At 38.3% G+C, this 17052-nt stretch overlaps 1 protein-coding gene across 1 annotated transcript; it reads right to left on the bottom strand.

The window, feature by feature from the left end:
- Positions 1–545: 545 nt before the first annotated feature.
- On the bottom strand, positions 546–16924 carry LOC126647482 (fructose-1,6-bisphosphatase isozyme 2). Its single transcript, XM_050329781.1, has 7 exons — positions 16752–16924; positions 13997–14159; positions 13002–13094; positions 7302–7442; positions 5947–6084; positions 3703–3822; positions 546–1302 (listed from the first exon to the last, which is right to left on the bottom strand). Exons 1-7 carry the CDS (start codon positions 16922–16924, stop codon positions 1108–1110), a joined length of 1023 nt encoding a protein of 340 aa, XP_050185738.1. The 3' UTR covers positions 546–1107.
- Positions 16925–17052: the final 128 nt, after the last annotated feature.

Genomic DNA, 17052 nt, shown 5'->3' with positions numbered 1-17052 from the left:
ACCCAGGCACATGTGTGCCCTCAGGACACTGGACACCCCCTCAGCTGGATCAATACTGGAGCCAGGACTCTCTCTCTCTCTCCTTCCACCTCCTCTTTAATTTACCTCTCTCTCTCTTTCTTGCCTTTCACCCTACCCCTTTACCTGTGTGTTTATATTGGGTGATCACAGACTAACTCCTAAAAATTTCCACGCCAAGTGTGTAGTTTTCTAATAAAACTTCATAAATTTTTATGAACCATTTGACTTTTGATTTCTCTTTTGACCACGAGCAATCTATGAATCTTGGGTGTTTCCTTCCCTGTAAGGGTGGGACATCACAGCAATATAACATGTGTAAAGGGCAAGCTTCAATCTGAAAACAGGAACCTTTCAAAGTAAAAGGAAACGGATGTGTAACAGTGGCTTTGTATCCTCTTCAGTTGCAGAGAACACTGGATTAACAGGGAATAGGCATGATTTGAGTGTCACATGGACAACAATGGTTTATTGTGATTTGTGCCATTGAAAGCTGCCTGTCTGTAAATAACACAAGATATTTCCAGTGCTTACGATAAATTAAATACCCTGGCAACATTGCAGCCTTTTCATCTCTATTCATTACTCAAGACACATATAATTTAGAGCTTAAAATGTCTCTGTTTCAGACAGCATGAGACTTTTGTCCTTCTTAGGGCTGTCAAAATAAAAAGAATCGGCAAGAAAACCTCTGGGAGAAAATCCAAATAACAACATTGCAAATATTGATGAGGAAATCCTGTTTCAAATAACATCATCCATGTAATGTCAGATGTAAAGCTTCAGATCAAATAGGGATACCGACACAATTCACTTCCCTTTGTTACTATTATATAAATTAGTTTCTGTTTGGAAATCAGGACTCCATCTCTATATTTGCACTGCATAAATCAGAGTAAAAGGATTTTTACCTTTGCCTGCAAGGAGAAATTAAATTTTTGCTTTTTTTCCCATCAACAATTTTTTTTTTCTTGTTCTCATGAAGCAGAACTTTCACTGTGTTAATTGCTAGAATCCACCATCTTGAAATGTATGGCTTTTCTTATAGACTGAAAAAAGGGATGATCAAGGTCTGATGTGGAAAAGCCTTTAGCTGCTTTTCTTGTGTTTCTGAACACAAGCAAGGTATTCTTGCACATCATCTGGAGAGCCAAGTATAAGAGGAACTCTCTGATGAATATTCTCAGGTTTCACATCCAACACTGGTTCTGTGCCTGTAGTTGCCATCCCACCCGCTTGCTCAATGATGAAAGCCATAGGGTTGCATTCATAGAGGAGTCGGAGCTAGAAAGAAAGAGGAAACACATGATTACCTGTGGGGGAAATGATACCAAAATATACAAAAATACTTATCAAAACCTGGTCTTCCTTTTGTGATTTTGGAAAATTTTGTACCCAGCTTCAGTTGATCTACGTAGCAGTGCCTCTCAGTCAGGCCCTCCTTCTTGCCTCTTCTCACTATGTACCAACCCTGCATCCAAGCATCACCACTCTTGTTTCCAAGCTGGCATACTGATGCACAGCACCAGTGAAAGCTTTATTTTGTAAAAAATGTCAAAATGTCAAAAATGTCTGGCCCACAGACACCAACAAAACAGTTAAGCCAGCTGGGAAAAAAATGCCAAAATCTCTTCCTTTATGTACTACCTCAGTGCTTGGGACAATCGAGTTATGTTTGGTCAGGATATTTTAGAGTTTGACATTTGATGCTCCCAGCTTCAAATTTCAGGTTTTGAGTGCTTCTCTTCAGAAATATGCATAGATATTAGTAGCCTGAACTCACACAGATGGTGGCTGTGTTTTCAGAAGTAAATGTATTTACTATTAAAAGCAGATTTCCCCTTTTAGTTTGGACCTTGATATCTGTTCACATTTTTTAAAATATTGCCTCTTGAGGTGACTGCGCTCTGGTGGAATGAGAACTAATTCAGGACATATGCCAAAAGTTTCTGATTTTAAATGGGCATAGATGATAGCTGGTTATTTTTTAAGAACCATTATTTCTGTAGGTTTATTTGTGAAGTGTTCATGTACAACAATATTAGTACATATTTTGTTTAAAGGACTCTTCATATGTGCAAAAGAGAGAATGTTTTCTGAGGAAAAGAAAGTGTGACAGAATGCAACTCTATCAAAAGAAATGAGTTGAGCACAGGACTTCAGTACCCATCGTGCCTTTAACACACTGTAATAAAACCATAATATACCACAAACTTTAATAATGCCATATTACTGTCATTCTTATCTTTAAATCCCACTAAAGTGCTACTTCTGGTACAAGGACTCCATCTGACTGGCAACATAAGACCAATAACCTTTGCTGTTCTTCTTATTGCTTGGCCCACTTTTGGGAGATCATTATCAGAAAACAAAAGTGGTATCACCATGGAACCACATGTTTCTTAACTGTGATTATGCAATTTAAAGAAAGCAGTTTTTCTTCAGGTAGCAGTGCAATTGCACTTAGGGATCTTCAGGTGGGCCCTGTCTTCAGACAAGTTTAACAATTTTTCACCTAATAGAGGACTATAAGCCTTCAATTCATAAAAAAATATTATGCAGCATACCTGATTTGAAAAGAGGATCTATTTGTTGGCCATTTCTGTACTATTTATTGAGCATTTTGTTCTCTTCCTTTAACTTAGAGCAGGAGATGTATATGTCAGTTCCTACATGAATGTCATTTACATACTTACTAAAGACTTTTCATCAATCAATTCCAGAGACATTTGATTTCTTTCAGCTCTCTAACCAAGTGCATAGAATGTCTTTCAGAGGAATGATGATCAGGGCACCTGCCACAAAGGCATTATTTATTCAAACAATGAGAAAATACCTTTGTGACAAGAACTATATAGATCTACACTCTGAGAAGCAAAGAAAAAAATTTTTTTTTGTAATGATAGCACAGTTTTGCTTCTCTCATTACTCTCTCTATGATGGCAGTGCAAGCTAGAGCAATTCAAGAGTGAATATAAGCTTACTCATGTGGAAATAATAATTTCTATAAAATTATATAGGTACTTTGTTAATCTGCTCTTTTGTTCAGTTTCTCATTTTTTTCTCTTCAGCAGTGGTTTAATGCAGATTTCAAAACCAAAAGTTTAATTTGAAGAGGCCAGTCAGTAAATCCACTTTTCTCACACACAGCAGATTCCTTTTCTGTCTCTTGCTCTGATGCACAAACACAGTTTAATGAAGGCCCTTTTTTTTGTGTTTTATTTTTTTCCCCAGGATGATGATTCAAATATTTAAAACAATTTTGCCAGGACAAAACCCTCTCTGGAGTTCAGCATAACCCATCTGTTGGTGGGATAACTTCAGTTGCCAATTTAAAGTGTAGAGGTCTTCCTTAGGTGTGTGTTGTATCCACCAGTTATGCACAGGTATGCCAGTGGGTTTCTATTGTACTCAGATGTTTATCTTTAGAAAAATTGATGAGGGGATTGGTTGCAGTGAAAAACATTTGAGTAGTTTGTAAAACAAAAGCACACAGGAAGATTTACGGCCTAAATTGGCAATTGCCTATGTTTCTTCCCTAGATTGGATTGCTGACACTATATCCATTGATAATTTTTTTCAGGGATGGAAAATTATTATCCATTAACTTAACTAAACTATTCTTTAACATCTCTGGTAATACCAGAGGTATTAGGTTGGTAGAAAGGAAGTATAATTATATACCTTTCCTTTAGGACTCTTCTTATTAGCAGGATACATGAAGATCCCACCATACATCAATGTACGGTGAACATCAGCTACCATGGAGCCCACATATCTGGCACCATATGGGGAACTGCCATCCTGAAAAACATACAGTAAAACATTATATTTACCAGGCTAGACAGCTAGTAGCATGGCAATTTTATTTTTTTTTTTTTTATGGAACAAGAATCAAAACTGCTTAAATCAAGGGCTGCTTATGGATACTGTAAATACAAAAACCAACCTGAAGTGTAGCTTTTTGTAAGACATAGTGATCATCTGCAGGGTTCTCAAATAAATGTTTTGAAGAGCTGCATTAACAGTGTGTAAACTGGGGTGCCTGTGATTTGAGTGCACAATTTAGAATCAACCCCAGCCTGTGAAAAAACAAGGAAGTGAAAACTTCTTCACACTAGCAGCACAAGGTACACATTTGATTTTTGATTCTTCACTGGTTCCTAAGCCAGAACATGAAGTGGGATGCCACTTTTTACTACATGTCCAGATGGTTCCCAGAGAACTCCAGCTTTTATCTTCTAGCTTGTTTGCTAATGGTGAAATTGCTCATAACATTCATTCTGCAGCTTACTTTGGCAGATAGCAACTTATTCAAGAATGTAGTTTTCCTTGCTCTCAGCTTAGAAATTGATATTGTTGAAGGACAGGTCATTCTAGTAAGAGCTATCAGGGAAGTATTCAAGTCAGTCTCAGGTTTGCTGGTCATAAGAATGATAAGGCAGGAAATGTAGAAGACAAACAAGCTGTCTTGAACAAATAGAAGCACATACAGTAGACCAAATGAATGTTGAATACACCTCTGCATGTTTTTTTTTTGTCTCAATCAGTTTTCTAATGAAAGATCTACAAAGATCTTTCTACAAAGTTCGGCCTGTGCTGATACTGGGTCCAAAGAAGTACATAGGGAACTTGTTCAGCAATGCCAACTCCAACACCTTCACATATCGTAAGTTATTTACATTTTCCAAAAAATCATAAGGTTAGCTGGGAGAAAAAACACCTTGGAGGAAAACACACAAATAGAAAAAAAACATTGTTCTGTTTTAAAATCAGTTTTCCAAATTGTTCTATGCAACTGTGAAGTTTTGAAAATTATTCTCTTTTAAAATGGAAAGAGATTCTCATGAAATCACACATTATAATGCAACAGAACACTAGGAAGTTGAGTTCTAAGATGCTTAACTATACAACTCAGATATTTCATATAGCTGATAGAAAAATTGGAAGAGAGACCTATGAATAACATAGGAGAACATAAAGAGAAGTATAAAAAATTCAGAGGAAAACAATACAAACTGTGGAAAACATGACGGATAAGACACAGCCTGGAGCTTTTATATTCAGTTTTGTTTAAACCTTGTCCTATTACTTCAAGGCACAAATGAACAATATTTTTAAGTGTTTGCTCCCTAGTTTTTCACAGCTTACACTCAAGTAATTGCATATTTAAACATTAGATGATAGCTTCCCCATCACACTGTTTGCACTTGTGACTTTACAATTGTAAAAATTCGACATCAGAAAAAAACAACACCTTACAAGATGTAAGAGGGAGACCTAAGCAGGTTTGCTATTAAAGTCTGGGAGAGATGTGATTACAGTCTCAAAATACCTTTAAAAACACTATCAAAGGAAGAACTCTCTTTTATAGTTTTAACAGGTAATAACCAAGTGTTAAGAAAAGTTTGTTTAACATTAGGAAAGTCATAACATATCAAAAATAAGCAGCCCCTGAAAGAGATTATTAAGGGTTGCTTCTATGACATTATCAGATAAGGAGTCTGCAACCCACAGGTATAAAATTTACTGAGCATGAGCTGCACAGCTGCTCCACCTGCATACAAATCATCAGACATATTCGGAATATACTGGATTTCCTATTCAAGTGCAGATTATTTATACAATTTAAGTGTGAATTAATTTGGCTAGTACATTTGCAGAGTTTTGTTGAAAAAGCTGGTTCTTCAGCACGTTTTTGTTCACTCATGATGAACAAGCTATGATTTTATTTATTGAAATCTAAGTCATAAAAGATGTCAGGACACACACAAAATAATTAGACATATACCCACAATGGATTTGATGACATGAAAGGGATAAATGGGTCTGAATTTAGGGAGGCCTTCAAATCCTTTCCCATCTGTCAGGACTCTGTGGAATGCAGTGGTTGCCAGTACATGGAGTACAGTGCTAATATTGTCTTACCTCAGGGAATTTCTTCTTTTGTAAATATTCTGTCATTGCAGGATCAAAATATTTTGCATAACCTTCATTGAGACTGTATACCTTCCCCTTCGGCTTGATTTTAACATCTCTGTCCACCAAAATAAATTCACCAAGACCCTGCAGGATAGGATAGATGAGGTTTTAGCAAGTAGCAGAAAATTTTATTGACTTTCTGTAACAGTTGTCACACTGGACAAGACAAAAATGTTAGAACAGCTTGGTCCTGCAGCACCAGTCTGGTGTATAACCTCACAGTATTTCAAAAAGAGTAGAAACCAAAAGATCTGCCTTAAGTTAATGAAAACTTCTCACTTTGGTACTATAAGCAAAAAGCAAACTGACTGTAATAGTTAGCATATCAAAGAAACAGCAGTCAGCTCTGAAAGTGGATGGATCGTGAATCTCTGTCTACAATTCATAAGGCTGCAAATTAAGAAATTACACTGTCTTCTGATTTTTTAACTCTTCTTGCCTGTCTTGTCTAAATATCTTAAAGTGAATGTGGCCAGCTACCTCCAGGTGTCGCTGTCTGCAGTTTGAGTTCAACGTCCATGTTCTCTTGCCCTGCCTCTTACCAGAACAGTTCATCTCCCAGTTCTTTCTACTTGGAATGAGACTATTTATAAAGGTTAAAAGAAGTTTTGATAATAATGCATCCTTTTACATAAAAAAAACCCCAAATCCCAACCCTCCTATGTTAGTGCCCACATCTAATGCTGGTTTTACAAATGAATGGCCTTCCTGCATTCCCACTGTAATACTCATTTGGTTCCTGGGCTGGGCACCAAGGAGTGGCACATGTCCAATTGTATAGGCATGGCTGTGGTTGTGCAAATTTTGGGGTATGAAGTGTAGGTGGCAGCCATGACACTGAACAGCATTCAGGAAATCAAACATCACCGTGCATGAACTGTATCAAAAAAAATGGACTTTGCCTCAGGCTAAACAGCAAGCATGCTGATGTTTTTCATCAGACAGAAAAATCAAGAAAAAGATAAAAGTGGAGTACTTAAAGTGGAGGCAAAGGCACTTTTCAGATTGAATTTTTTTAAGTGTTGTTTTGAATGAACAGGGTCTTAAATGCTTAACTAAGACTTCAACTTAATTTCTCTTCTATCGAATAGAAAAAAAAACAAATAGGTATTGCAACCAACATGGTCATTCATGTATTATTAAAAAAATACTTGTAAACAGGAAATGGGATGCTCCAGGGCATGAAAAAAGAATTGTACAGAGTGGGTAGATTACAGAGACTAGGACTAACAAAAATAAGTAAAGCCAAGCACAGAAAACTCTAAAAGGTAGTGGCAATGTGATTAACAGCACTACTGTACCGGATCGAGCATGAAGCAGTCAACTCCTTGCCCTGTGGAGAGGGCAACCAGCGTAGCACTACCATACAAGGCATAGCCTGCAGCAACAATATTACGTCCGGGCTGTAAAGCATCTTTTTCAGAGGGCTCACCATCTCTTTCCTGAGGAAAAATTACCATTGGACTGAAGGTTAAATTCTGATGATGGACACTGGAAACAATACTTCAATAATAATATGACAGTTATCATTTTTATGTCTATGCAGGCCTTTGAAACAACAAAACAGAGATTGTTCCCGCTAGTTCAGAGCAAGTTCGGTACAAGTACATGTGCATGCTGTTACAGGGCGCTTAGAGTTTGTTATTTTATACATGTCACACAATCAATATGACACCTGCAACAAAACTGACACCTTAGTGTTACAGCCCAGACTAATAACTCCAGATCATCAGAAATCTGAGACTGAACAGAGGTACTAATTTTCTGTAAATATAACATAAGCTATCATACTGACACGCCTCAGAGGGAATAACTGACAGAGAAAAGTTGCAATTAACATTACAGACAAAATGCTTAAAGAAATACAGAATAAAGAGGTAGATGCAAAATGATGGAACAAAGTTTGTGTACTGGTCTCTGCTAGTGAAGAGATAGGTAACTGAAGGGACATAAATGTTCATATTGTATATAAAATAGCAAATGTATTTGATGATGTGAAGTGTGCATGTGTGGAGATAAGCATATATAACTCTATGTAACACATACATGGCATTTTACTCCACACTTTTATTCAATTTCTGACATTCACATTTGGATTTGGTTCTTTGGTTATGACTGAACACCCCTAGCCCAAGAAAACCTAGTGCAAGTATTTCCAACTAGTTCTAGGGCTGTGCCTCAGCCACAGCTTGAAAGAGTTTGTCTGGCAGGGTAAGGAGAATAGCCAAGAGTACCTGGGAAGGCTGGTTCCAGCCTTTCCCTACTGCAACTACCAAATGGGTATGCCTCATATTAATATTTACTTAAAAGTTTGCCAGTTGTGGTGGGTCTCGTGTGGGTGTTTTGACAGTGGTCCATGAGGAATTAAAATGAATCCTCCTCTTTCTTCAGGCCCTGGTTTAGTATTTTATTATTCCAAACTCAGATAGTTTCTCAGTGATTGCATGGGCTTAATTAGATTGAGTAGCAGCTCAGTAGAAATGGTAGGCCTAGCCCAGAATATCTGATTAAAAAAATAAAAATCATTGAAGACTGCTTTGTGTAGAAAATAAAGTATTTGATGAATATTGAGTAAATTCTTTAAAAAATCAAGAATGCCTTCCTTAGATATTTTTCAAAATAAAACCCCTCTCCTTCTACAGAGAAATTCTCTGGTCTGCCTCACAGCAAGGAGCTATCAGGGTGCCTGTCAGGGCAAGGTGATACCATTCATTGTTATATGCCAACATCTACAGGAAAACTGAAGTATGGGACACTGAAACTACATCTTTCCTGGCACATGAAGACAGTAATTTCACATCAAAATGGTTTTGTTTTCAGCTGAAAGATTTTGCTACTTTTGTTACTTCACTTACAATTTTTAGCTGTATTTTGCTAAAATCTTTTTTTTTTTTTTGCTATTCTTTTGCAAGTTCTTCTGTGGGAAAAAAAAAAATCCAGTTGCCAACCAGCCCTTCATGAGAGCTGAAATACAGCTCGTATAAAAACAGTCACTTGAAATTATGTCAAGATGCTTATTCAGAGAGGTTCTAATGCACATAATGAAGGAAAACTAGTTAAAACTTTATTTGTATATTTCAGAGCTTTTAATATTGACTGATAGTGGCTAATACTTTACTAAACAATCTTTACAGAACCAACTATTATGCCCTACATCTCTTTAAAAAATATATCCCCATGGTATTTACAACTCAGCATCAAAAACAATGCTTGTATGGTAGACAAATTATTTGCACCATTAAATGCAGAATTAAACACAACTAACTGCAAACATAATATGATTATCATAGCTTTCTGTATGCTTTTCTCATTAAATAAAAAATAATTCTATATAAATGCAGCAAAGAGGTTTGTTTTCTAGAGCATGGAATGTATACAATATATGTAGCTTTTTTATATATGATATTGATTTTAAATGGTTTTTTTTTCTGAGATGAGCTTTTCAGTCCTATTTCTTGAATGCAATTTCTATGTTTATATGGCTGAAAAAATATTTATTTGTTGGCTATCCTGAAAAAAACAGAGGATTCCTCCCTCAAGTGATAGGCAGTTGGGCAGAATTCAATTGTTATTCTGCCTTTATTCACAACTGTGTTTCCAAGAGTTAGCTTCCAAAAAGAAGGACGAAATTTCAATCTGAAACAAAGATTTTGCAAAGCTTGTTAATATGAAAGAACTACAGATCAGCTGATATTTCATTGTTAGGACTGTAGGAGTTTTGTCCTACCAAGTACTGTGAAACAAACCAGAGGATTAACTGGCCAGTCCACTCTGAGTGCTGCGGAGTATTTTCACTTCTTTCTGGTGCACAGACGGATTTCCTTTCTACTATATTTTGACTATGATGCAGGTAGTGAAATATCTTTGAAGGTCTTTAAGTAAAAGACTGAAATAGGCAGATGGACTGCAGAAAAGCTCTGCCAAGCCTTGACACAGTCGCTTTCGCTCATTATTGGTGTGAAGCAGATGAAAGAAGGTCTGCAGACAGGGAGTACCCTCGGGTGATATCTGAGCTTGAAATTTTTGCATGTATGATTTGCCCGACATCACATGGAGTTCTCATCAGCACTGGGAGCACCTCTAGAAGGACTTGGTTGCCAGGTGTCCATTTGTATCATGAGTTTTATGAGTATCCTTTGCTTTTAGACTGAATTCTTACACCTTATCTGTGAGGGACCACACGAAGGAGAGGACATTTTCCTGATGACAATGAAAGGTAGCAAATAAAATACATCAGAGGCACTGGGCAAAGTTACAAATTGAAACCAGGGTGAAATAAAGCACCAGAATTTCACAGCATATTTGTACAGCGTGAATTGAGAGTTGTAGATTCAGCTCAGTGGCCTGAAAAGCTGAGAAGAATTGAAGAAAAAAACATTTATGATTGCCACACCCTGATACTCCAGCAACTGAGAGTCCCTCAGTGGCAGCAACTGCCAAGGACTTACCCCTTGCTGATTCAACAAGGCTTCTCCCTCAGCCCCACTTTTTGATCTTTCTGATCTTTTTAACACCACCACCCATGTTTCAGAAAGCAAAAGTCAGGTGGAAAATTAAATAAACCTGAGATGACGTGTATTTCCTGGTGGCTTTCTCTAAGAAACTGATGCAGTGCTTTTCTGACAGGAGGGAATGGTACCTTACACCATGGTGGATGTTCTGGATTGGGAGCAGCCAGAGAACTGGTTTCACCTTTAAATATATTGGCCAAGTCTGTCTTTTATATAAAAATGCTTATTACACCTCTTTTTTTATCTTTTTCTTTTTTTTTTCCTGAAATGAGCCAAATGTTTCAGTTTCGAAGGGTGTGCCTTTGGAAATGCAGGTAAGACAAGACATGGTAGAAAATCAGTCACGCACTCATCTGAGAATTGGCAGGTGCCAAATATCGGATAGGTGCTAAGGTTCATCCGTTCGAATTACAATTGTTCCAGCTTTTCCAAAATGTTGTTCATGAACCTTAAATGTCCTGAGATTATGACTTCTATCTTGAGTGATACTTATCCACCAGGACAAATATATCACTATTAGATTTTTCACACTAACCTTTAGTAACAATCACTAAAGCACTTATTATTATTCAGCAGTTTCAAAGGTTTTGAATTTACTAGTGTTTAAAGGTAATAGTGTTGCTATGATATTGTGTTGCCTGACATGAAGGCACATTAATTAAGATGTACTTTGTAATTAGCATTCTAATGGAAAGTGCTATGCAAGTAAAAACCATGAAAAACCAACATTATTTTTAACTTTCCAGGGAAAACTGAAAATTTTCTTGTAGAGTTGTTCTTGTAATTGACAAACACTGCTTCATCCTAACAGCAGCATTTTCATTGGGATATGAACTATTCGTACAAAGCAATGTAATTTCCTTCTTAGGAAGCACTGAAAAGTATCCACCCACATGGAGATCAGTAACTTAGGAACAGTATTTACAAGAAGTATGTTAATATATAATACAACAACTGTGAAAGGATCAGAAAATTATTTGAAATGTTAAGAATTTGGAAATTTGGCAAATGCTCCTATTTTGAAGCAGAATCTTAGGGAAAACTGGGCACTCCATAGTCTTTACACATATTACAGGTGAGTTCAAGATGGGAGAGAAATCTAATCTGTGTTTAAGCCATCTTAGCTGTATGAATCACTGGAGTGATTACAGTTACATAGCGCAAGTTAACACAACATTTCTAGAGAGACAAATAGTATTTAGTATTCGTAAGAAGGTTCTTACCACCCTTAAGAATAGTGGACAATGCAGCTATTGCCTACTGTAAATGCTGTTGTCATTTAGGTTATCTTTTGAGACACAAATGAAAAGGGTGGGGGCTCCTTCGCTTATCAAAAGAGCATATTTCATGGATTGCATGCACACAGATAAGCTTTCTTCCTTGCAAAAAATAAGATACTGGATGGTACTGCAGGTAATTCGTGGGCTCCTTTTTCCACAAACTACACCCAGACATCCTCTTAGTGCTGTCTGGCCTGTCCTGCATCAGTGGTGTGGGTTTGCACTAACCATTAACAGTGTGGAAAGCCATATGACAGAGCCTGCCATATACCAGGACTTGGCTTGTGCCACTACCCTCTTGAGATTGTTCCTGTTTGATTCCCTGGTAGATGCATATTCTCAGCAGTAATGACTAGTGTATTGCCTACAAGAAATATAAAACCCAAGGAATGGCTAGTTGCAAATTATAAGTTAAAAGATGACACAGACTTTAAAAACGTATCTTCCTTTGTTTGAAGTGTAGCATCTAAGTCTGCAAAGACTTCTTTGAAGTCACAAGTATTGTAAAATGTTATTTCACAATAGTAATGCCTGAGGGTCTCCCACAGTCATATGACTATGACCTCAGGCTTTGGGAAAAACACCAACTGCTGGGAGATTAGCAAACAAATCATAAGACCTGGCATGACTGTAACTATTAGCATTTGTAGCTGGCTGCACAGCTGCTGTTCTGTGCAGCCCCATGGGAGCAGACGTGCTGGCTGGGCCCCGATGAATGCAGGCGTTTGCTTCCTTCAGCCTCCATCTCTACCATGCTTATAAACTCCCGTCCGTAACAGGCCTAGCCCTCGTGCTGGGAGGTCACCACACTGCTAACCATAAGATGGTCCAGATCTGCCAGCCCTCCCCAGTCAGTGTCCAGGAGCACAAACACTGTGATTCATTAGCACCATAACAGCGAGCCAAGCATCACTGAAGCTAACCAGTTGTCCTGGAGGAGAGACGGTTTTATTTAAGTGCCTGTGCATCTGGAAGAGGGAAGTGTTGCCGTCTAATAATTTTGTGGAGTTGGGTGTCCCCTTCATGGGAATTCAGGCAGCATTTTATCACTCACAAATCTCAAGTGTTACCTCTTCCACTGTTTCTAAGGCTCCCTTTTTCCCAGACACATATAAAGGACCTAGGAAAGAAACTAGGCAAGATGATAAAACCAAGACATTTTGCTTTCACTGAGTCAATTGTGCCATGTGTGCTTCATCCATCCTCTTACCTTTTTGTAGATAGCAAATATAGTTCCTATTGGTGCCAAGCAGTCTATATTGGATGAACCATCAAGGGGGTCAAAGCAAACCACATATTTGCCCTAAAACAGAAGTGGCAAGGAAAGCATTAGATGACATATTGTTTTGCATTATTGTTTCCTTTTACTTGACAAATCCCATGTCTTTATGACTTCATTTAGTCCTGATACAGCTCATCAGAGAACTCTGCACTGCTGACACAGCTGGCCCTGCAGCACAGTACTGACTCCCTGAGGGCCTGCCAGAGAAATAGGAGAAGACACTTTTCTGCTCAGGCAGCACAAAATCAGATGATAGAAAGGAGCAATCCTCTGCTGCCAAGCAGTGCAAGAAACTGTTAGAAAGCAAAAGGATGAACTCATTCTGGAAGTATGTATCTTCCTTGAGTAAATATGCTTTGTTTTTTTACTTTTAGTTCCAAATAAAAGGATTTCCCTGTGTTGTGAAGTTTGAGGGTAAGAAGGCAGAAAGAAAAGATCTTAGGGAAAGGGTAGGTTACATCAGCATGAGCACTATCCCTCTGCAATAGGATCCCCTCCTGGGGAAAGCCTGATGAACTAGTCAGGTGTTTCCTTTGGACATGTAACATAAAACCCAGTTCTGCCAGCCTCTGATCTCATTTTATCCTGGCTAAGTACTAATGTAATCCAAAACCAGGTCAGGCATTGTAATAGTACACTTACACCTGGAATCTGGGATATGTTAACAAACTAAAAAAAAATAATTATTCTCCCCACTTTGCAAAACTTTAATAATAATTTTATCCTCCACATGTCTCTTAGTTGTTGAAACCATACCATCCACCACCGTTATTAATCAAAATAACACAGAAATTATGCAAATTTTCTGAATTCCCCTGGGAAGCATTGATTTTGGGGCCAGGCCCAGGTTTCATACTTGAAGCAAGAGTGCCACCTGCTGCTGCCTGAGCCCATAATCCCCCTGAATGTCAGATTGCACAGACCTGCTTGTCTTTCGGAGTGATGATGGCATCCTTGTTTTCCTCTGTGACGAGGACGCAGGTACTGTAGGAGGACTGGAGCATATTAATCACCAGGGAATTGGATAATACATCCAGCTTCTTCACCTCATCACCGGTCACGTTCACAGTGCCAGCTATACCAAACCTACAGAATAGTAAAAATGTCAGAAAACCTGAGGGAGGCCAATGTCACAGGTTTTCAGGAAAAAAAACCAAAACAAGTCAGAGTGGCTCCTTCTTCTCATCTTCCCACCCCTTTATCTAACCCCTGGATTAAACTACTAAGGTGCATTTTAAGACTGTTGCTGCTGCTAGAAAATAAAAGCATGCATGAAAAAGTGAAATGGTATCATTTTAAGGCTTTACCCAGGTCCTTTTTCTTCTGCTTGGATGCTCTCCAAGCTAGAAACAGAGCATAGAGCCCAACAAGTAGGGGCCAGGCTTCCCCAGCAGCCCCACAAAGCACTCAACAGCAGCTTTGGGGAAGTAGAAGGGGTTGTTTGCTTCTGCATTATTTTCTGCTGCTGGTCAGAGCTCTGTGGTGATCCTTAACCCACATTCACTCAGTCCCCAGCTAGCCCCAAATCAGAAAGTTTAGAGACATCCCTAGGTAGTTTGCCATACCGAACTGTATCTCAGAATCAAGGTCTTTTATATTTGGTGATCCTCAGCATATTTTAGCACTATGCTAATGACACAGAAAACAGAGTATATGTTTCTGAGATTTCCAGTTGACGAAGCACTGCTTAAACCTAATGTGCATCATCTGGGCATCTTAGAAATATAAAAACCATACAGGGAATAGAAAGAACTTTTTTATTCATTGGGAGAGGGGGAAAAAACGCGTAGGAGAAAGGGGCAAGTGATTAGTCCCTAGGATGATGCTGGTGAGTGGCAGGTCTTAGCTGGGAGCAGGCTAGGTGTTTTGTCTTACTCAAAACTACCTGAGCTTTTTGGAGGTATTCTATGTTTTGAATACTTCTCTACATTCTATTTTTGATTGCCAAGTTTAGGGTACTAGAAAGGACCGTGATTGCCAGGGAGTGCTAAGTACCTATTCTCCAGTCAGTGTGTTTTCAGGCACAATTCCAGCTCAGATCTATGACTTAGAAAAAGTCCTCCTTCAGTTTTGAATTGAAAATTTGTTAAAATTCATGTTGAACTCTTTAACATTCAAGAACACACATCACAGGAGGGATAAAAGGGCTAAAAAACCCTAAAGGTCTGTTTACTGCACAAATGCAGATGGATGCAAACCAGTTACCTATGTTGAAAGTTTGCCAAGGGAATTTCTGAAATTTTGTAGTTAGTTTCAGTAATTTAAACAATGCAAGTTGCTTATTTGTGGTTTGGATACTTTAGATATTTCTGATTCAAAATCTGAAGCTTTTGTTTATAGAAAGAAACATTTGCTCTTCAACATAATGGATGGGGGTTTTTCTGAAGGGAAGAAGGGTATGTGACTATTCTATCCCTAATCTACCAAATAGTTTCTCTGTACGTACTAAATACTTCAGACATTGCCTACCAAAAGATAAAAATTACATAAAAGCAACTGTTATTCTAAGACAGGGAGGAAAAACAGTTTCACCTAGCAAGGGCAAAGCATAGTATAACAGTAAGGGTATAGGAGCCTAATGCTGCTGTTAACTCTGAATATGTCTCATGTCCTCTCTACATATTATGGTCTATACCTGTAAAGCAAGGGTGATACTGCTGAGACACTGAATTCATGATTTGCAAACAGCATTGAGGACAAAAAAGGAAAAAATCCAGACTGTCAGGCACTTTGGTGTTTCCATGGGAAGGAAAAAAAAAAAACAAAACAACAACCCAGAACAAATTACATGTGTTGACTTTCTTTCACAAATGTATTCCTTGTTTCTTTCATGCATGCATATATATACATACTGAAGCATATCAAGAATCATACAGTTCAATACATACCAAAACCTTTATGTTTTAAATGCATAACTTTATCAGCACAGTCCATTCCTCTGAACAGCTTCAGATAGATCAATATTGAAAGACTCAAGCTGACATTTAATTCACCTGGCTGTGAGGAACAGCTCAGAACATTCCAGCCTTTGCTAAGGCAATTCTTTATTTCATTTCCTATCCTAGATGACAAGTGATTACATTTGTTTTTCATATAGGGCTCATTAAGACTCCCTGCCCTTAATCCTGATTGAGGGCTACTGCTTGAGGAAGGAAGGAAAAATACATGGCAGCACATGGCATTTTTCACAGGGCTCTTGCTTTAGACCATTACTTGTATGGCAGATAGGCAGAAAATCACCTTCCTGAGCTAAGCAAAGCTCTGATTTGTGCAGTTCAGCAGAGGACTTGGATGCTAGCAGAAAATATTACAGTGAAATATTCTACATGAAAAATATCACAGTGTGATTTTCAGCAAATTCCCAGTAGATTTAAAAACAGTTCAATATGAACAAGTAAAAGAGATAACAAGGTGAGCAGTGCATTGAAGTTCTGAGTTCCATTTTTAGAATAAAATATTACAGAACAGTAGTCAGTTTAAACGTCTATCTTGTGCCCAATATTAAAAAGCTCCAGAGAGATCTCTTGCTTCCCTCTCTTGATAATCCAGGCTCTGACCTCAATTAGCTTAAAAAAGACACTTCCAAAGTATTTATGAATTGCTGCCCACTCCCCAGCCTTGTGCAAGTAGCTGTCTCTCTACCTCCTCTTCCTCCCTGTATCACAAGGTAGGACTCACATGTGGGCAAGGCCTGCCTTTCTGACAGCAGAGGAAATGGCCTTTATGGCAGTCAGCATGGAGTTGAGCAGTTGTGTCAGCTCTCCTGTTGCTCCTTTTACACGGCGTCCCTTTTCCATAACAAATCGCGTGAGAGTCAGCATGTCTGTTTCGAAGGGGGTTTTGTCCGTCATTTTTACCAGGTAGCAGGGTTCTTATCTGCTCAGCCAGACAAGATGCTCTCTTGCTGTGTTGAGATCCTGGAGAGCTGTTTTATTTTGAGGCAAAGCTTTTGGCTGCGCTGCTGGTCAGAATTTATTAA

The sequence above is a fragment of the Myiozetetes cayanensis genome, unplaced genomic scaffold, assembly GCF_022539395.1.
Source record: "Myiozetetes cayanensis isolate MyiCay16 unplaced genomic scaffold, myiCay2020 scf4, whole genome shotgun sequence".
In the NCBI taxonomy this organism is placed as follows: Eukaryota; Metazoa; Chordata; class Aves; order Passeriformes; family Tyrannidae; genus Myiozetetes; species Myiozetetes cayanensis.
Note: the sequence above shows the minus strand (reverse complement) of the source record. Positions and strands in the feature narration are given on the sequence as shown.